Source organism: Saccopteryx bilineata, chromosome 1 (genome assembly GCF_036850765.1).
Source record: "Saccopteryx bilineata isolate mSacBil1 chromosome 1, mSacBil1_pri_phased_curated, whole genome shotgun sequence".
In the NCBI taxonomy this organism is placed as follows: domain Eukaryota; kingdom Metazoa; phylum Chordata; class Mammalia; order Chiroptera; family Emballonuridae; genus Saccopteryx; species Saccopteryx bilineata.
In genome coordinates, this window is record NC_089490.1 from 153,851,495 (window position 1) to 153,872,228 (window position 20,734).

General features: G+C 49.2%; 1 protein-coding gene across 4 annotated transcripts in view; it reads left to right on the forward strand.

Annotated features, from left to right (window-relative positions):
- The first annotated feature begins 919 nt into the window (after nucleotides 1–919).
- The window catches only part of PLIN3 (perilipin 3), a 28,291-nt gene continuing 8,476 nt past the window's right edge, over nucleotides 920–20,734 (forward strand). For 2 of the 4 annotated variants that reach the window (XM_066275156.1, XM_066275177.1), the window contains exons 1-5: nucleotides 920–1,039; nucleotides 3,706–3,787; nucleotides 12,708–12,906; nucleotides 13,063–13,145; nucleotides 16,060–16,357. In XM_066275156.1, coding sequence (XP_066131253.1) covers nucleotides 3,722–3,787; nucleotides 12,708–12,906; nucleotides 13,063–13,145; nucleotides 16,060–16,357 — 646 coding nt within the window. In that variant the 5' untranslated portion in view covers nucleotides 920–1,039; nucleotides 3,706–3,721. Of the gene's footprint in view, nucleotides 1,040–1,675; nucleotides 1,949–3,705; nucleotides 3,813–12,707; nucleotides 12,907–13,062; nucleotides 13,146–16,059; nucleotides 16,358–20,734 lie in introns of those variants that run through there. The other 2 variants (XM_066275185.1, XM_066275166.1) reach the window with 2 other exon arrangements.

The window sequence follows — 20,734 nt, forward strand, 5'->3', positions numbered from 1 at the left end:
TTAGTCACAGACATCCATTTTTTTCCATGTTCTTTTTGGAGGTTCCAGAAGTCTCACCTCAATCCACACAATTTTGCAGAGGTGGTAAACTGGTGGGCCCTGGCTGGGTTTTATTTGGTCCAGTAGTTTTCTAAGAGGCAGGACAGTGCTTCTACAGTCTGGAATTCCATGGATTTACAAATCCCTGGGTGGGCCTCCATGGGGCAATGTTCTGCACTATCTAGGCAGGGCTTGCAGCTACCCCTTATTTCCTTCCTGCCAGCCCTTGGGGACATTTGAGTTTGAGACCTTGGTTTATAGGCCAAGAGGATAGATGTTAGTTTGGGTTTTTTGGGGGGTGGGGAGGGGAGAATATCCAAGTGAGGGTGACTGCAGGAAGAGGTTGATCTAACAGAGATCCAGGAGTTCCCTTCTGCATTGCCCTAGGTGAGTGGTCTCTGAGACTCAGTTTTCTCATCTGTATAATGGGGATAAAGGGACATATGTTGGAGAATTAGTGGCGCTATATGAGTCAGGGAGGGCAGAAGGCGCTGGATATCTGTTCACCGCTGTGGTTAAAGCTGTTCGTACTGCTGGGTCGGATTTGGCTCCGTTACTCTTGGGCTCACGGTGGAGACGTGGTCCCTGACACATGAGTTCTCGCAGCTTCGGTTTGGCCCCTGGAGAAAGGAGGGCTCGGAAGACCGCAAGATAGTGCTCATTTTCCAGGACCAAGTTCACAGGATCGCTAGATGTGGCTGGTGCCTCCTTGGCTGGACCTGGCGTCGTTTGAAGTCTCCGCAAAACACTCAGAACCCCGCAGACCGCGCGTGCCCACCCCCCGGTAGTCGGGCCCTTCTAGAACTTACTTCATTAGTGGCTCCCAAGTCCTGGGCCGGACGGGGGGGCGTGGTCTGGCGGCCCCCAACCAGATTGGTCCTTGGTACCGTCACTCCTGGGCGCCCGACCATAAGAAAAGCCCGCCCTAGACCGGCCCTAGACGGTTTTGGAACTATCCTCAAAGTCGTGGTATCCGCGCCCGGACGTCCCACTGACCGTGGTGAGAGGCAGGGTGCTCGGGTGAAGTGGGGGACGGGGCCCGCTGAGTCCTGGGGCGCGCCAGGGGAGGAAGCGGCGGGGAGGGCCTTCCCGGGGGCTCTGCTAGTCTCTGCGGCCTGGAGGAGGGGTCTCCAGTCCGGGCTGAGCACCAGCCACTCCCTCCAATCCAACTTCTGCAACAGGCTCAGACTTGAAAAAGCCCTCCTCTTAATTCCTGGGACTTTAGGGCGGCGGGAGTTGCGAAAGAGCCCCTTTGTAGTTACAGTTTTCAGGTGTAGAGGGGACAAACCCCCCGTCCCAAACCACATCCTCACCAAATTTAAAATGTGTTTGCTTTGCAAACGCCGTTTGGAGGCGAGCCGCAGCCGGTCTTGCACTGGAATTCCGTCTTCCCTGGGACTTCAGAGCCTCCCTCCCACCAGGAAATGGGCCTTCTGCCTAGCTCTGCCCCCTCCCCAGCAAATGGTTTTGCAGTCTGGGGCCCTCCCTTGCCCCAGGTTCTGACTCGCAAAGGACAGCGGCAAACCCCGCCCACTTCCCGGGGGTAGAGGTAGCTAGCCGATTGCACAAGACGGCGGGGCGGAGGTGGGGGTTGGGGAGGGAAGGCCTTCCTCTAATCTGCGTCCTTGGGACTGAGATGAGGCGCCGGGTTTGGACCTGGCTGGGTCTCTGGGAACTTGGGAAATTGGACCTTAGCGTATCCTGGCTGCCACTGGACGGCCGGGGGACTCCACTCAGTTCCAGCCAGCTCTTGCTTTGGTAGCTGGGACCAGCCGCAGGCAGGTTGTGGACCCCAAGGACTTAAATGGAGTGCTGACATCTGCAGTGGTCGCCCTTGGCTAAACCTGTTCAAGGGGGATGTGAGGGAGGACTTTGAAGCTGCCCAGTTGGAGCTCAGGCTCTGAGGAAGGTGAGGAGGACTAAAGTGACGATCAACAGGGACAGGTATTTCTCCTCACCCCACTTCCCAGTTGGGCAAGGAGCTTCTATAACAACTAGGAACCTCTGGAACAAGCAAGAATCTTATTTCTGACTGGGCTTCATCCTTTGTATATGGCAGCCAGTGTTGTGACTGACATGATTCTGTTTATTGAGCAACTACTATGTGCCAGGCTCAGTACCACATGTGCAGCATCTCCAATCTGCAGGGACTTGGAGCTAGGAATGGTTATCTAACCTAATAGGTATAGATATGGCAAGTAAGGCTCCAAGGAGGGAGGCTTTCCAAGCTCCTACTGCTAGTGAGATGCAAAGCTGGGATTAGAACCCCATTTAGACTCCAGAACTGGTGCTCTCAAAACATCAAGTTACAATTCCAGGATGGTGGAGACACATCTGGGCTCCCTTCATCTAAAAGGAAACTCTCAACAGGCTCACTCCAGAATTGCCTGAGGGATCTGCCTTAAAGGCACTACAGTTAGCCTCATTTTGTAAGTAAAAGGATGAGGCTAGGGAAGAGGGAGCTCCTTGGGCAACACATAGCGCAGCGTGGGCAGAGCTGAGACTCCTGGAATCTAGTGTGAAGATCTAGCCATCTCATCTCACCTGGCTGGGAAGATGAAGCACATGTATGGCTACCATCTCACCTACCAATGTGTGCATTAGATTCACTTGGGGAGCCTCCCTCACTCTTCCTACACCTGAGTCTGACCCCTTCCTACACCTGAGTCTGACGTGATTGGTTTGCAGCGGGATCAGGTGTGATCTAACAGTTTCTTTTCTTTTTCAAGCTTAATTTTTTTTTTGAACAGGTAATGTTACCTACCAGGCTCAAAAGTTAGAAATCCCAGCTACCCAATCTTCCTCCCTGAAAGGTGGCCACCTTTAACAGTTTTCTGTGTCTCTTTAAAGATTCTGCATAAATGCGAGTAAACACTGTTGTCTCGTTCACACCTTTGTCTCTTTACAGTATCTTGGTCCATGTTAATTATTTGTGAATTCCCATTCTTTTGCCAGGCACTAGGCTAACCTGGTATTTTCTTTATTTTTTATTTACTTAAAAATGTTTTAAAACTGATTTTAGAGAGAGAAAAACATCAATCTGTTGTTCTACTTACATATTCATTGGTTCTTTCTTGTATGTGCCCTGATTGGGGATCGAACCCGCAATCTTGGCACATTAGGTCAATGCTCTATAACCAATTGCACTATCTGGCCAGGGCTCCTGGTATCTTCTTTAGTTCCCTTCTGCCAGGCAAAAAGTTGTTAGCAGTGTCTTGTGTGACCAATACAGGAATACCCAGCGCTGCCCGCTTGGAGTACAAGTGTGGACAGTTGCATACTGAGGTTTCTGGGTCAAAGGGAAGCTGCCTCTTGAAACTTGTTAGCTACTGGCAACTTACCATCCACAGAGGTTTTGCTCCATAGGTGTCTCTGGAGTATTGATGCAGGTGAGCCTTCAGAGGGCTGTCACCTGACCTTGCTCTTCAAGGTATAACCCTGGATCACCTACATCAGCAGCACCAGGGAACTAGTTAGAAATACAGACTCTCAGCCCTGCTGAGTCAGCACCTGCTCATGAACAGGCCTCCAGGTGCATGTTAATGATTGAGAGGCAGGCCTCTCAGAATTGGGAGGAAGAGTTGTTGGAAGACAGGTGTGAACCTGGACTTCCTCCTGGAGGGACAGGCAGGTCAGGCCATATCTGACTAGTCCATCTGTCCACAGAACGTGCTTCTGAGAAATGTCTACCAATGAGATGGAAGCCCCTGCCAACACCCAGATGACAGCGGAAGAACCTGTACAGCAGGTGAGAAAGGTCTAGGATCTATGAGGTGAGGCTTCCTACATTATGGTACCATGGAAGGAAGCCAGGAAGCTTCTGGAAGTTCATGAGGGTTAAGAGATACCTTTCTGATTGGGTGGGGGAGAGCCAGCTGACAGACCTCTAACAACTGTTCTACTAACAGATGCAGGCAGGAGGACTGGGAATCTCAGAGGCTCTTGGGAGAACAAGGGTACTGTTTGAAACTGCCTGGCTCTTCCCCCCACCCCCACCCTCAGACATATGTTCTCTGCCTCTGCGGGTTCTCTTAGGGTCCTTCTAAGAAGTCAGTTTCTATTTCCCATCCCCTAATTTATATAAAGGGCCCTTTTAACAGACTATTATAGTATCAACTACATACCATAAAATTCACCCTTATGAAAGGTGCTATTCAATGATTTTTTATGAACTATCAAATTATGCAGCCGCCACCACCATACAGTTTTAAAACATTTTTCTTCTTTTTTCTTTTTATTTAATCTTTTTTAAAAATTGATTTGAGAGAGAGAGAGAAACATCAGTTTGTTCCACTTATTTATGCACTCATTGGTTGATTCTTATATGTGTCCTAACTGGGTATTGAACCTGCAACCTTGGCAGTATCAGGATCATGCTCTAACCAACCAAGCTACATTTTTCATCTTGCCCAAAAGAGACCCCATACCCAGTATCAGCCATCCCTCCCCATTCCCAGTATCAGTCATTCCCCCCATTTCCCCATCCTCCTCGGCAACCATTCATCTAGTTTCTTTTTTATTTATTTATTTATTTATTTATTATTTTTTTTTTTCATTTTTTCTGAAGCTGGAAATGGGGAGAGACAGTCAGACAGACTCCCGCATGCGCCCGACCGGGATCCACCCGGCACGCCCACCAGGGGGCGATAATCTGCCCATCTTGGGCGTCGCCATGTTGTGACCAGAGCCACTCTAGCGCCTGGGACAGAGGCCACAGAGCCATCCCCAGCGCCCGGGCCATCTTTGCTCCAATGGAGCCTTGGCTGCGGGAGGGGAAGAGAGAGACAGAGAGGAAAGCGCGGCGGAGGGGTGGAGAAGCAAATGGGCGCTTCTCCTATGTGCCCTGGCCGGGAATCGAACCCGGGTCCTCCGCACGCTAGGCCGACGCTCTACCGCTGAGCCAACCGGCCAGGGCCCATCTAGTTTCTTTATGAGATCCTTTTGTGTCTGGCTTCTTTCTCTGAATGGGATGTTTTAGAGCAGGCGTCTCAAACTCGCGGCCTGCAGACTAATCCACGAAGTTCAAAATATATTGGATAAAATTAAGTAAGCCTAGGGGCCTACTTGTATTTTTCATTTCTCTAGCATCCTAGCTAGATAATAAACTGTATTATTTGTCTTACTTACTTCTATGGTGCTTTCCCGTGGATGCCCCGCCCAAAGCCTGGCGATAGCGGATAGCCTATTTATAGCTTTGCTCTGGAATGAGACAAAGCAAAGCTAGCTATGCCTGAAAGCAGCTGCTGCAGCTGAGTGTGGTTTGTTGCTGTAAATGGCCTGGTCTATTTTTCTTTGGTCCTGTCCACCCCGTGTTTAATAATGTCGACAAAATCAGCTATCTGATTTGTCTGCAGTGCATCTCTCTGCCCAAGGAGTACAACGTGCGTAGACATTATGACACGCTGCATGGACAACAGTTTGCTGCACTGACTGGCACAATTTGCGAGGAAAAAGTCCGTCACTTGAAGGCATCGTTCGCCAACCAAAGAAACTTTTTTAAACGTGTTAACACAGCAAGCGAAGATTCCGTGAAGGCAAGCTTTGTTGTTAGCGAGATGATAGCAAAGGCATCACGACCATTCACTGAAGGCCAGTTTGTAAAAGAAATGTATGATAAAGGCGTGTGAAATTATTTGTCCCGAGAAAAAGATGCTCTTCGAAGGTATAAGTTTGTCTGCAAACAGTTGCCAGCAAGATCACGGAGTCAGCCGATGATGTACAACAGCAACTGATTGCAGCTGTGAAGAATTTTGAAGCGTATTCCATTGCACTGGACGATTCCACTGGTGTAACAGATACCGCGTATTGTGCCGTATTCATCCGTATTGTGCCGTATTCATCCGAGGGGTCGACGCAAACTTCAACATCTTTGAAGAGTTATTGGACATGCTACCGATGACAGGAACGACGAATGTTCAGGATATTTTTCAAGAACTGGAAGCTTGTATTGACAGATGTGGACTCGTTTCAGTGGCCACAGATGGTGCTCCAGCAATGTGTTCACAGAAGGCTGGTGTTGTCGGATTGTTGAAGGACAAACAGAATCGGCTCAGTTTGAGTGGACCTTTTGCAGCCATACACTGCATTTTGCACCAGGAAGCACTCTGTGCCAAAAATATACAACTGAAGGAAGTCATGGATGTTGTTGTGAAGACAGTAAACTTCATACGTGCAAGGGGTCTCAACCACAGGCAGTTTGTGTCATTTCTAGCCGATTTAGAGGCGGAGTACGGAGAGTTGCTGTATCATACTGAAGTCAGATGGTTGAGTCGTGGCAAAGTGCTGCAGAGATTTTTTGCTCTGAGGCAGGGAATAGCATTGTTCATGGCAATGAAAGACCGAGACGTTCCTGGGCTGTGTGAGCCAACATTTCTATAGGATCTAGCTTTTCTGACAGATGTCACACAACACCTCAATGCACTGAATTCAGAACTGCAGGGCTCAAAGCAGTTGATTACTGTGATGTTTCACCGCATCAAGTCGTTCAGATGCAAGCTCACCTTGTGGGCAAGCCAGCTGACAGGTGGCAACATAGCTCATTTCTTTGCTCTAAAGTCGTTAGGTGCTGTTGATGTACAACGCCTGAAAGACTATGCAGATATGTTGACCAGATTACGAGATGATTTTGAACATCCCTTTCAGGAATTCACGGCTCTGGAACCGCATTTTGCACTTTTTGCCACTCCATTCGCAGTTGATGTGCAGAGCGTTCCAGAAGAAGTCCAGATGGAACTACTGGACTTGCAGTGTGACACTATTCTGAAACAGAAGTACGCTGATGTTGGCGTTCCAGATTTCTACAAGTCCGTTCCGAGAGAAAAGTTTCCAATATTAGTCTGCAGAGCTGCTAGAATTCTGGCGATGTTTGGCAGTACATACATTTGTGAACAATTCTTCTCTACAATGAAGATCAACAAAACAGCATTGTGATCGAGACTGACTGACGAACATCTGAAAGCAACTTTGCGACTTGCGACTACACACAACTTCAGGCCTAACTTCGAGGGTCTGGTGTCTGCCAAACGCACTCAGCTGAGTGGACAGAAACCTTCTTAAGGGCTTAGCTTAGTTAACAGCAGTTGTGATGCGAACTACAGTTTCTGGTCGTTTTGTGACACTGAGTAAACTGCATGTACGATTGTGCTTGTTGTACTGATTTTTTTTTGTTTTCAACTGCAGTGAGAAAAGTGTTGCGTAACGGTTGCCTTTTGTAGACCTAGTGCGGCCCACCGAATGGCTGTGATCTTGCTCTGCGGCCCACATGTTGAGTTGAGTTTGAGACCCCTGTTTTAGAGGCTCACCCATATAGTGTGTGTCAGTGCTTCATTCCTTTTTTTTTTTTTTTTTTGTATTTTTCCGAAGCTGGAAACCGGGAGAGACAGTCAGACAGACTCCCGCATGCGCCCGACCGAGATCCACCCGGCACGCCCACCAGGGGCGATGCTCTGCCCCTCCGGGGCGTCGCTCTGCCGCGACCAGAGCCACTCTAGTGCCTGGGGCAGAGGCCAAGGAGCCATCCCCAGCGCCCGGGCCATCTTTGCCTTTTTATTTTTTTTAAGTGAGAGTAGGGGAGCTAGAGAGACAGACTCCCCCATGCGCCCCAACCAGGATCCACCTGGCAACCCCCATCTAGGGCCAAAGCTCAAATCAACTGAGCTATCCTTAGCACCTGGAGCCAACAGTCAGACCAACTGAGCCACTGGCTGTGAGTGGGGAAGAGGGAGAGAAAGGGGAAAGGGAGGGAAAAGAAGCAGATGGTCGCTTATGTGTGCCCTGACCGGATATCGAACCTGCGAAGTCCACATGCCAGGCTGATGCTCTATCCACTGAGCAAACTGGCCATGGCCACTTCATTCTTTTTTTTAAATTGTGGTAAAATACACCTAATATAAAAATATACGCTCTGCCAGACAGCTCAGGTGGTTAGAGCATCATTCCAAAACACAGAAGTTGCTGGTTTGATCCCTGGTCAATGTTCCATGTCTCTCTGTTGCTCTCTAAAACCAATAAAATAAACATTAAAATATTTATATGTATGCTATTTTAACTATTTTAAAGGTTATACAATGAAGTGGCATTAAGTACGTTAATAATGTGCAAATATCCCCACTATACAATTCCAGGACATTTTCATTACCCCAAATGGAAATCCCATCTTCATTAATAGTCACTCCCATTTCCTTCTTTCCCCAGCCCTTAATAGCTACCACTCTGCTTTCTGACTCTGGATTGACCTATTTTGGTATGGCCAGTAGTGGGATTTCACCAGTTGGCACTGGTTTGGCAGAACTGATACCTAATTTTTTGTTGAATTTGGGAACTGGTTGTTAAAATGGCCCTTGTAATCAGGGTTCTCTAAGGTGGGTGCCTGGGCAGCCACCCAATGTGGAAATCACAAATTTAAATTCCTTCCTCTTTCTTAATTTTATTTATTTATTATTTTTTTTCTGAAGTTGGAAACGGGGAGGCAGACAGACTCCCTCATGTGCCCGACTGGGATTCACCTGGCATGCCCACTAGGGTGTGATGCTCTGCCCATCTGGGGCGTTGTTTTGCCACAATCAGAGCCATTCCAGTGCTTGAGGCAGAGGCCACAGAGCCATCCTCAGCGCCTGGGCTAACCTTGCTCCAATGGAGCCTTGGCTGCAGGGAAGAGAGAGACAGAGAGGAAGGAGAGGGGAAGGGATGGAGAAGCAGATGGGCGGTTCTCCTGTGTGCCCTGGCCGGGAATCGATCCCGGGACTCCTGCACACCAGGCTGACGCTCTACCACTGAGTTAACTGGCCAGGGCCACCTTCCTCTTTTTTTAATATTAATCTGTGCAACAGCAAATTCTAAGCGCCTGTAGTAATGTTCATTCCACCCATAGGTAAAAAAATTTGATGGAACCATACTTGTAATATTTATTTTCATAAAATTCATTATACTTTTGAAGAAATACTGCTCTGGCTGGTTGGTTCAGCGGTAGAGTGTCGGCCCGACGTGTGGAGGTCTTGAGTTCCATTCCTGGCCAGGAGAAGCGCCCATCCCTCTTTCTCTCTCTCTCTCTCTCTTCCTCTCCCGCAGCCAAGGCTTCATTGGAGCAAAGTGGCCCAGGCACTGAGGTTGGCTCCATGGCCTCCACCTCAGGTGCTAGAATAGCTCTGATTGCAGTGGAGCAACACCCCAGATGGGCAGAGCATTGGGGTGTTGCCCTGGTAGGCATGCTGGGTGGATCCCAGTTGGATGCATGTGGGAGTCTGTCTGTCTGCCGCCCCCCCCGCCTCTCACTTCAGAAAAATACAAAAAAACCCCAAAAAACAACAACAGAGAAAGAAATACTACATTTTAATTCCCTCGCATTTGTTACTTCAGGGAACAAACATATAACAAAAAGAGAAAAAGTGCCAAACAACCAGGGGTGACAAGCTGTCATTTGTTTCAGCTTTGTGTTATGCCCAAAATTCCCCTGAGATATGAGTATTATTTAATATTTTGAAACTCTTTCTAATAACATAATCTAGTTTTGTGTACCTCTTTTATTATTTTTATTTAAGTATTAAATGCCTGAAATAATCAACTATACCTTTTGGTATGTATTTTTTTATACTTAAAATAGTCATTAGGGCCCTGGCTGGTTGGCTCAGCAGTAGAGCGTCGGCCTGGCGTGCAGAGGACCCGGGTTCGATTCCTGGCCAGGGCACATAGGAGAGGTGCCCATTTGCTTCTTCACCTCCCACCCCCTCCTTCCTCTCTGTCTCTCTCTTCCTCTCCCGCAGCCAAGGCTCCATTGGAGCAAAGATGGCCCGGGCGCTGGGGATGGCTCCTTGGCCTCTGCCCCAGGCGCTAGAGTGGCTCTGGTCGCAGCAAAGCGGCGCCCCGGAGGGGCAGAGCATCGCCCCCTGGTGGGCAGAGTGTCGCTCCTGGTGGGCGTGCCGGGTGGATCCCGGTCGGGGGGCATGCGGGAGTCTGTCTGACTGTCTCTCCCCGTTTCCAGCTTCAGAAAAGTACAAAAAAAAAAAAAAAAAAAAGGAAAATAGTCATTAGGGCAGAGAAGGAGTTGTTAAGTTATTTGAATACCACCACTGGGTGCTTCTGTATGCCAATAAAACTTTATTTACAAAACCAAGTAGCAGTGGAATGTTATTTAGTCATATATAGTTGTCCCTGGCGTGGTTCACTTTTCGCAGTTTCACTGTATCGCGGATTTTTAAATTCTATATATCTAATTTTGTATCACAGGTTTTTCACTGTATAGCAGGATTTTTCAATATATAGGTATTTTATTTATTATTTTAATTATTTTTACAGTAAAATAAGCATTTTCTAGCCTAAAAATTGAAAACAATATAAAAATATTAATTAGAACATCGTTCAAGTTGTATATTCGTTTCTGTTTTCTTTTTACAGGGACAGAGAGAGAGTCAGAGAGAAGGATAGATAGGGACAGGCAGACAGGAACGGAGAGAGATGAGAAGCATCAATTATTAGTTTTTTGTTCGACAACTTAGTTGTTCATTGATTGCTTTCTCATATGTGCCTTGACCGCGGGCCTTCAGCAGACCAAGTAGCCCTTTGCTCAAGCCAGAGACCTTGGGTCCAAGCTGGTGAGCTTTTTTGCTCAAGCCAGATGAGCCCGCGCTCAAGCTGGCGACCTCGGGGTCTCAAACCTGGGTCCTCTGCATCCCAGTCCGATGCTCTATCCACTGCGCCACCGCCTGGTCAGGCAAGTTGTAGTATATTCACTGGTGAGTACCCATATAGATTTTTTTTGGTTTGTATTTTTCTGAAGTTGGAAACGGGGAGGCAGTCAGACAGACTCCCGCATGCGCCCGACCGGGATCCACCCAGCATGCCCACCAGGGGGCGATGCTCTGCCCATCTGGGGTGCTGCTTTGTTGCATCCAGAGCCATTCTGGCGCCTGAGGCAGAGGCCATAGAGCCATCCTCAGTGCCTGGGCCAACTTTGCTCCAATGGAGCCTTGGCTGCGGGAGGAAGACAGAATTCTTCCTTGGAGGAAGAGAGAGACAGAGAGGAAGGAGAGGCGGAGGGGTGGAGAAGCAGATGGGCGCTTCTCCTGTGTGCCCTGGCCGGGAATCGAACCTGGGACTTCTGCATGCCAGGCTGACGCTCTACCACTGAGTCAACCAGCCAGGACCCCATATAGAATTTTATATGTTGTTAAAATTATGTAGGTTTAAGAGTGTAGAAAGTGTTTAAGAGCATAGGAAGTATTTATAAGAGTGTGAGAAAGGTTAATAACAGTGTGGGAAAGGTTTATAAGAGTGTAGGGAGGGTTTATAAAACCTTAAAAAATATATAATAAAATAAATATAAGATCGCTACTTCGTGGATTTTCGCCTATCGCGGGGGGTTATGGAACCTAACCCCCACGATAGATGAGGGACCACTGTAAATGGATAAAATACACATACCACAATATGGATGAACCTTGAAGTGAAATAAGCCAGACATGGACAATTTCTATGTGATTCCACTCATGAGGTTCCCAGAGGTGTCAGATTCCTAGAGACAGAGAGTAGATGGTGGGTACCAGGGGCTGGGGGGAGGAGAAAGGGATTAGTATTTAATGGGGACAGAGTTTCAGTGAAGGAAGATGAAAAGTTCTGGAGATGGATGGGGGTGGTGGTTGTACAACAATGTGAATGTACTTAATGCTACTGAACTATACACTTAAAAATGATTAAAATGCTGAATTTTATGTTATCTATATTTTACTGCAATCTAAAAAAATGAAACATCCACATATGCTACTACATGGATTACATGGATGAACCTTGCAAACTACTCAGTGAAAGATGTGAGACACAAAAGGCCACAGAATATAGATTTTATTTATATGAAATGTCCAGAATGGGCAAATTCATAGCTCGAAAGTAGATTAGTAGTTGTCAGGGGCTGGAGGGAGGGGAGAATGGGTACAGGGTTCCTTTTTGGAGTGATAGGAAAGTTCTAGAATTAGTGGTGATAATTGCACAACCTTGTGAATATACTAAAAACCACTGAATTGTGAACTTTAAAAAATGGTGAAATTTGCCTGACCTGTGGTGGTGCAGTGGATAAAGTGTAGAGCTGGAATGCTGAGGTCGCTGGTTCAAATTCCTGGGCTTGCCTGGTCAAGGCACATACAGGAAGCAACTACCATGAGTAGATGCTTCCCACTTTTCCCCCCTCTTTCTCACTCTCCCTCCCTCCCTCTCACTCACCCTCTCCTTTCTCCCCCTCTACACCCTCCGTCTCTCCCTCTCTGTCTCTCCCTCTCTTTAAAAATCAATAAAAAAAAGTGAAATTATGATGCGTGAACTTGATTTCAATAAAGCTATTAGGAAAAAAACAGACAAGAATAAAAACATGAGGTGGTAGGTTGGGCTTGGCCTGTGAGTCATAGTTTGCAGAGCCCAGTTTTAGACCATACCCTCTATGAGAAGAGGGTTCTTGTCTCTTGTCAGTACCTGGCATACAGTGGGCATAAAAGACACAAACCAATGAGCTGCAGAGCTAAGACAAAGGAAGCACATGGTGGAACCCTGAAGTTCCTGGCTTGTACAAAGCAAGGGTGAGCTGAGCCATTTCCCTGGCTGAGAGAGCGAAATGCCAGAAGTTTTAGGCCCCCAGCCTACCCCCCCCTCGGTCTGGCCCACCTCACCGTAGCTGCTTCTCTCTGTAGCCTAGTGTCGTGGACCGAGTGGCCAACATGCCCCTCATCAGCTCCACCTACAACATGGTATCAGCGGCCTATACCTCCACCAAGGAGAGCCACCCCCATGTCAAGACTGTCTGCGATGTGGCAGAGAAAGGAGTGAAGACCCTCACAGCAGCTGCTGTCAGTGGGGCCCAGCCCATCCTTTCAAAGCTGGAGCCCCAGAGTGAGTGAAACCCTGGAAAATATGGAACCGCCCTTCCTGGCTGTTCTGGGGGGGTCTGCCCTACTCTGTTTCCCAAACCAGCAGCTGACCTCAGGACCCTGAGGGATGCTCTTGTGCAGTAACCATCATATTTCTGTCTTGTTCCACCTCCTGTAGTCACATCAGCCAGCGAATATGCCCACAGAGGGTTGGATAAGCTGGAGGAGAACCTGCCCATTCTACAGCAGCCAACAGAGAAGGTAACAGATCTCCATATCAGGAGCCTGGTGGGGACAGGGACCTACCTGAGTATTGAGTCTGTGATCTTCCTTAACTAGAATAGACAAGTTTGACAGCTTGTTCCTTGACCCTTTTTCTTTATGCCCCCCACACCCCAAATCTGTCCCCCATTGGGCAACTAGACAAATGTCCCCATCTCTAGCCAGATCTGCTCAGAACCCCCTCATGTCTCCCACCTTGCCCAGAGGAAAAGCCAAAGCCCTCCCTACAACCCATATGGCCCCACCTGATCTAGTCCCACGGCTTCCCTGCCCTTATCACCCACCTCTCTTGCTACACACCAGCCACATTGGTCTTCTTACTCAGTGTTCAGTAACATTAGTGCCTATATATACCAGCCAGAGTAGTGGAAACAAAACTTTCTTTGATGGAACTTATTATGAGGAGGTGGGTGAAGCAAAGACAATGAACACACCTGGCACAATCCTACCCCAGGACCTTTGCACATGCAGTTCCTTCTTCATGAACTAGGTTTTCAGGTCTCTGTTCTATTCTAATCACACCTCTTCAGAGGCCTCTCCTTTCCTCTTAAAGATTCTAGCTTAGCACTGGCCAGGAGAACTTTCTCTGAGGTACATGTCCTTTCTCTGCACTGTCCAGTATGGAAATCACCAGCCATATGAAGCTACTGAATTTTTAGAATGTAGCTTTGGCTCTGGCTGGTTGGCTCAGTTGGCCGTGTGGAAGTCCCGGGTTCGATTCCTGGTCAGGGCACACAGGAGAAGCAACCATCTGCCTCTCTCCCCTTCTTCCCCACTTCTCTCCATCTCCCACAGTCATGGCTTGATTGATTCGAGCACATTGGCTTTAGGCGCTGAGGATGGCTCTGTGGAGCCTCCGCCACAGGAGCTAAAAATAGCTTGGTTGCCAAGCATGGCCCCAAATGGGCCAAGCATTGACCCCAGATGGGGGTCACCGGGTAGGTCCCAGTTGGGATGCATGCAGGAATCTATCTCTTTTTCTCACTTAAATTTAAAAAAAAAAGGAAAAACTTCTTAAATTTTTTATTTATTGATTTGTTGTTCCACTTATTTATGTGTGCTTTATGGTTGATTTTTTTTTTTTTTTTTTTTTGCATTTTTCCGAAGCTGGAAATGGGGAGGCAGTCAGACAGACTCCTGCATGTGTCTGACCAGGATCCACCTGGCATGCCCACCAGGGGGCGATGCTCTGCCCCTCTGGGGCATCGCTCTGTTGCATCTAGAGCCATTCTAGCGCCTGAGGCAGAGGCCACAGAGCCATCCTCAGCACCCGGGCCATCTTTGCTCCAATGGAGCCTCAGCTGCGGGAGGGGAAGAGAGAGACAGAGAGGAAGGAGAGGGGGAGGGGTGGAGAAGCAGATGGGTGCTTCTCCTGTGTGCCCTGGCTGGGAATCAAACCCGGGACTCCTGCACGCCAGGCCGACGCTCTACCTCTGAGACAACCGGCCAGGGCCTATGGTTGACTCTTATATGTGCTCTGACTGGGGATCGAACCAGCAACCTCTGAACTTCAGGGTGATGCTTTAACCAACAGAGCTATCCAGCAAATGTTCTTCCTTTTTTTTTTTTTTTTTTTTTTTCCTGAAGCTGGAAACAGGGAGAGACAGTCAGACAGACTCCCGCATGCGCCCGACCGGGATCCACCCGGCACGCCCACCAGGGACACGCTCTGCCCACCAGGGGGCGATGCTCTGCCCATCCTGGGCGTCGCCATGTTGCGACCAGAGCCACTCTAGCGCCTGAGGCAGAGGCCACAGAGCCATCCCCAGCGCCCGGGCCATCTTTGCTCCAATGGAGCCTTGGCTGCGGGAGGGGAAGAGAGAGACAGAGAGGAAAGCGCGGCGGAGGGGTGGAGAAGCAAATGGGCGCTTCTCCTATGTGCCCTGGCCGGGAATCGAACCCGGGTCCTCCGCACGCTAGGCCGACGCTCTACCGCTGAGCCAACCGGCCAGGGCCTGTTCTTCCTTTTTAAAGCTGAATAATATTCCATTGTCTGAATGGACCATATTGTGTTTATTTATTTGTCTGTCAATGAATTGCTTTGGGCTGTTTTTACCTTTTTTTTTTTTTTTTTGTATTTTTCCGAAGCTGGAAACGGGGAGAGACAGTCAGACAGACTCCCGCATGCCCCTGACCGGGATCCACCCGGCACGCCCACCAGGGGGCGATGCTCTGCCCCTCCGGGGCATCGCTCTGTTGTGACCAGAGCCACTCTAGCGCCTGGGGCAGAGGCCAAGGAGCCACCCCCAGTGCCCGGGCCATCTTTGCTCCAATGGAGCCTTGCTGCGGGAAGGGAAGAGAGAGACAGAGAGGAAGGAGAAGGGGAGGGGTGGAGAAGCAGATGGGTGCTTCTCCTGTGTGCCCTGGTCGGGAATCGAACCCAGGACTTCTGCACGCCAGGCCGACGCTCCACCACTGAGCCAACCGGCCAGGGCCTGTTTTTACCTTTTAACTGTTGTGGATAATGCTGTTATGAATGTGGGTATATGCAAATCTCTTTGAGACTCTGCTTTCAATCAAATTTTATTTAGTTTTAATTATTATTTTATTTTATTATTTTTTAGTTGTAGTTATTTTAAATCACATAGCTAATTGGCTATTGTATTTCCAGCATGGCTCTGGGGTGGTTGAGGCACAGAGAGGGAGAGTGACTTACTTGAGTCCACATAGCTAAGAAGTATCAAGCCAGGGATTTTAACGAGGCTTCCTTTCTACAAAGGCCAGTGGTCCTGAGCAAGTGTTCTTGACTGTGATACTGGATTCAATATTGACCCTTTGAGATCACTTGGGAGCTGGAATTCTTCTCTTGGGCCTCTCTGGAGGTTGGGGTACAGGGATGAGGCTCCCAGGTTTGGAGGGAATGCAGAGGTACTGATGCTAACCTGACTTGTAGGTCCTGGCGGATACCAAGGAACTCGTGTCGTCCAAAGTGTCAGGGGCTCGAGAAGCTGTCTCCAACACAGTGTCCAGCGCCAAGGACACAGTGGCCACCCGAGTGACAGAAGCAGTAGACGTGACCCGGGGAGCTGTGCAGAGTGGCGTGGATATGACCAAATCCATGGTGACCAGCAGTGTACACTCCGTCATGGGGTCCCGTGTTGGCCAGATGGTGCTGAGTGGGGTGGACACAGTGTTGGGCAAGTCGGAGGAATGGGTAGACAACCACCTGCCTATGACCGACTCTGAGCTGGGTGAGTATGGCCCATGGCCTAGGACCCCTCCTTGGATCTCTCAAACTGGGCTCCACTTGGGACACCTGGTGTCCGTCCATTTGAATGAACATTTAAATGAACAAATTCTGGGGTTGGGGGTTTGGGAACAACAGAGATTTTATTCAGGAATTTAAGTGCCTGCTGAGCACTAGGTCCTGTTTAGACATGGGCATTATAAATGACCAAGATGGAAGTCTCTGCTTTATAGAATTGATGACTGAACCAATGACCAGGGCTTGGGAAGAAAAAACAGCATGCCAGGCAGGGGGTGGTGGTTCAGGACACAATATGGACAAGGAAGTTTGCATTTTTAGAGGCCCCATGGGAAGATGGCATTTGAGCAGAGCTGAAGGTAAAAAGGAGCTAGCCATCTGGCTGTGTGGGGAAAGAATGGTCCTGGGAGAGGGAACTGCCCATGTGAAGGCCCTGAGGCAGACCTTCGCTGGTGTGTTGGAGGAACAGCAAGAAGGCCCCAGTGGCTAGAACAGAATGAGTGAGGAGAGAGAGGAAGTATGGGCATGGGAAGGGGAAAGGGGCAGGTCATACAGGGAGTGTGAGCCAAGGGGAGAACAGAGGGTCTTAGTCTGAGGAAAGTGGGAGCCCTGGGGTTTGGGGTACACTGGGGACAGAGGACACACTGAGGCTGAAGGCGGAGGAGGAACTGGACCGTACTCAGGTACTTATGGGTGACCTCTGGTGACTGCTTCAGGGAGGATAGACTGGGAGGCAAGAGTGACAGCTAAGGGACCAGGCAGAGGCAGCTACCCTGGTCTAGACCAGTGAAAACGGGGCCTGAACCAAGTGGGGGCAGAAATGAAGACAAATAGACAAACTGAGAATGAAACCAAGGAGACACACCAACCAGCCCTGTTCAAGCCCTGTACTTGTCCTTTCATACCTCTGGCTCTTGGAGTGGGTCTTGATGCCACATTTGAATGACAGCCTCCTTTCTACACAGGCCAGGGACTTTCAGTGTGCTGACATGCCAGCCTCCAATGCCCATGGCAGCAAGAGCCCACAAGGGCTGCAAGTAATTAGACACCATGCTCTATCCAGAGGGCAGCTTGGCCCTGGCCCAGTGTCTGGGGCTTATTGAGGGGCCAGACATTTGGGAGAACAGAAAAAAGGTGAAGACAGACTAGATCAGGGTTTCCCAACTGCAGCACTGCTGACATCAGGGTCGGGTCGCTCTGTGGGGTCATCCTGGGCACTGCCGCAGGCTGAGCAGCATTTCTGGTTGCCACCTACTTGATGGCAGTTGTACCCCTGGTCGTGACAGCCACACATGTCCCCAGACATTGCTCATTGTTTAGTGTTCCCTGGGGGTCAGAATTGTCCCCAGCAAGAAGTGCTGCTTTGCCTGTTCTGGAACGTGTGTGTGTGTGTGTGTGTGTGACAGAGACAGAGTCAAAGAGAGGGAAAGATAGGGTCAGACAGACAGGAAGGGGGAGAGATGAGAAGTATCAACTCTTCATTGCGGCTCCTTAGTTGTTCATTAATTGCTTTCTGATATGTGCCTTGACCAGGGGGGCTACAGCAGACTGAATGACCCCTTGCTCGAGCCAGTGACCTTGGACTCATGCTGGTGAGCCCACGTTCAAGCTGGTGACCTCGGGGTCTCGAACCTGAGTCCTCTGCATCCCAATCTGATACTGTCCACAGTATCACTGCCTGGTCAGGCTGTTCTGGAACTTTTTTTTTTCCCCTGAGGTTTGTTTTTTTTGTTTGTTTGTTTTCTTCTGAAGTTGGAAACAGGGAGGCAGTCAGATAGACTCCTGCATGCACCCGACTGGGATCCACCAGGGGGCGATGCTCTGCCCATCTGGGGCGTTGCTTTGTTGCAACCAGAGCCATTCCAGCGCCTGAGGCAGAGGCCACAGAGCCATCCTCAGCGCCTGGGCCAACTTTGCTCCAATGGAGCCTTGGCTGCGGGAGGGGAAGAGAGAGACAGAGAGGAAGGAGAGGGGGAGGGGTGGAGAAGCAGATGGGCGCTTCTCCTGTGTGCCCTGGCTGGGAATCGAACCGGGGACTTCCGCATGCCAGGCCAATGCTCTACCACTGAGCCAACCGGCCAGGGCTTGTTCTGGAACTTTTTATAAGTGGAATCGTGTGGTTCCCTGAGGAGTAGACAGCTAATCTTTATCTCTACCTCTTTTTCCATTTGGGATTGCCACAGATTCCTCTTAAAAGTATCACTTCTTTCTCTGTAGCTGGAACACTTCCATGGAGAAAGTTCTCTGCAATTTTGCTTACCCCGAGGTAGTTTATTGAGGAAAAGCAGGGAAATGTATTTATTTTGGTGTCATGGACTGGCTCACCAGCACCCTCCATGGGTCCATAGTGTTTTTTTTGTTTGTTTGTTTTGTTTTGTTTTTTGTATTTTTCTGAAGCTGGAAACGGGAAGAGACAGTCAGACAGACTCCCGCATGTGCCCGACCGGGATCCACCCTGCACGACCACCAGGGGCGATGCTCTGCCCCTCCGGGGCGTCGCTCTGCTGCGACCAGAGCCACTCTAGCGCCTGGGGTAGAGGCCAAGGAGCCATCCCCAGCGCCCGGGCCATCTTTGCTCCAGTGGAGCCTTGGCTGCAGGAGGGGAAGAGAGAGACAGAGAGGAAGGAGGGGAAGGGGGAGGGTGGAGAAGCAAATGGGTGCTTCTCCTATGTGCCCTGGCCGGGAATTGAACCCGGGTCCCCCGCACGCCAGGCCGACGCTCTACCGCTGAGCCAACCGGCCAGGGCGGGTACATAGTGGTTTTTATGTTACAGGTTTGAACATGTGGATTAACACAAAGTATTCCAATCTGATGTGTTTACTTTATTGACACTTCATTTGTCCTATTATTTTCGGCTACTTGGAGCCCTGCTTGAGTTGGCTGTGAGTCCTCATGAATTCCCTGAGAATCCTCAATGGAAAGGGGAAGTCCCTTGCTTTCTGGAGAAGCACAGTGTTCTAAGCAGGGCTGGCGATCTTCAGTCATGCAGCATGTGGCTTGAGTGTAACATATAACTTGTCCTTTGAGTTTCCAAAACCCACCTGTGAACTTCTTAAGGATGGGCCTGGTTGAGGTCTTCCCTGATGATCAGCCATGGGTCTTGGCCCTCGAAGGCAGGAGGCTAAAACAGGGTCTGCTGGAGGAAGGTCTTGAGCCAGCTCTGAAAGCTACAGCCCAGAACAGATTTGTCTGAGCAGCTTTGATTTTCTGTCCATCCACGAAGGATGAAGTCATTGCACAGCAGTGCTTAAGATACTGGGTGATCTGTAGGTGATGGTACAAGAAGCTATTGCAGTGCCCTGTTAGAACTATTGTGTTAGTTGGGGACTTGGGCTAGGAAAATAGCCCTCCTCCCCCTTCTGTGGGGTTCTCCCCTTGGCCAAGGGCACCTACTCCCTCCAAGGGGCCTTGCTGGCTTACTCCGACATGCCAGGACTCTGCCAGATATCCTTGGCCTAAATTACCAAGCTTCTTTCACTTCGAAGTGCAGAGCTTAGGGGTTCCCAGAGAGCCATGGAGAAGTTCTGGACATGAGCAGGGTGGGTTCAAAGTGTTGCTAGTTTTGGTTAATCTTTGCAGACCTGCGTTTGGTGAGTTAATATGGAGAAGTCCATTTTTCTCAAATGTGGCTATTATTTTTTATTTTTTTCTATTTTTCTGAAGTGAGAAGCAGGGAGGCAGAAAGACAGACTCCCACATGTGCCTAACTGGGATCCACCCGGCAAGCCCACTAGGGGATGATGCTCTGCCCATTTGGGGCTTGCTTCATTGCAACCAGAGCCATTCTAGCACCTGAGGCAGAGGCCATGGAGCCATCCTCAGCACCCAGGCCAATTTTGCTCCAATGGAGCTTTGACTGTAGGAGGGGAAGAGGGGGGGGGGAGAAGAAAGGAGGGGGAAGAGTGGAGAAGCAGATGTTCGCTTCCGTGTGCCCTGACTGGGAATCAAACCAGGACTTTCCACACGCTGGGCCAATGCTCTACCACTGGGCCAACCAGCCAGGGCCTTGAAACTCTTCTTTAAAGCAACTTTTTCAGATTGTTTTAGAAGGGAAATTTATTATTTACTATAAATAAAAAGCCGTATCATCTGCTATAAATAATAAAAATAGCTAAACATTAATTTGTATGCCTTTTTGAATACAAGGTAGTCCAGATTTCACACTTCAGGCAGCTCTGACTTGGGTGGTTGTACAGAAGGAGAAACTTGAGGCTTACTGGCAAAATCACTTCTGTATAGACCACAGGGTGGCAAATTTTTTCTTAACAGGCCAGGTCCTAAATTTCTTTTGGCTTTTTGGGCCACACAGTCTCTGTTGCAAGTATTCAACTCTGACATCGTAGCATGAAAACATAGACAACA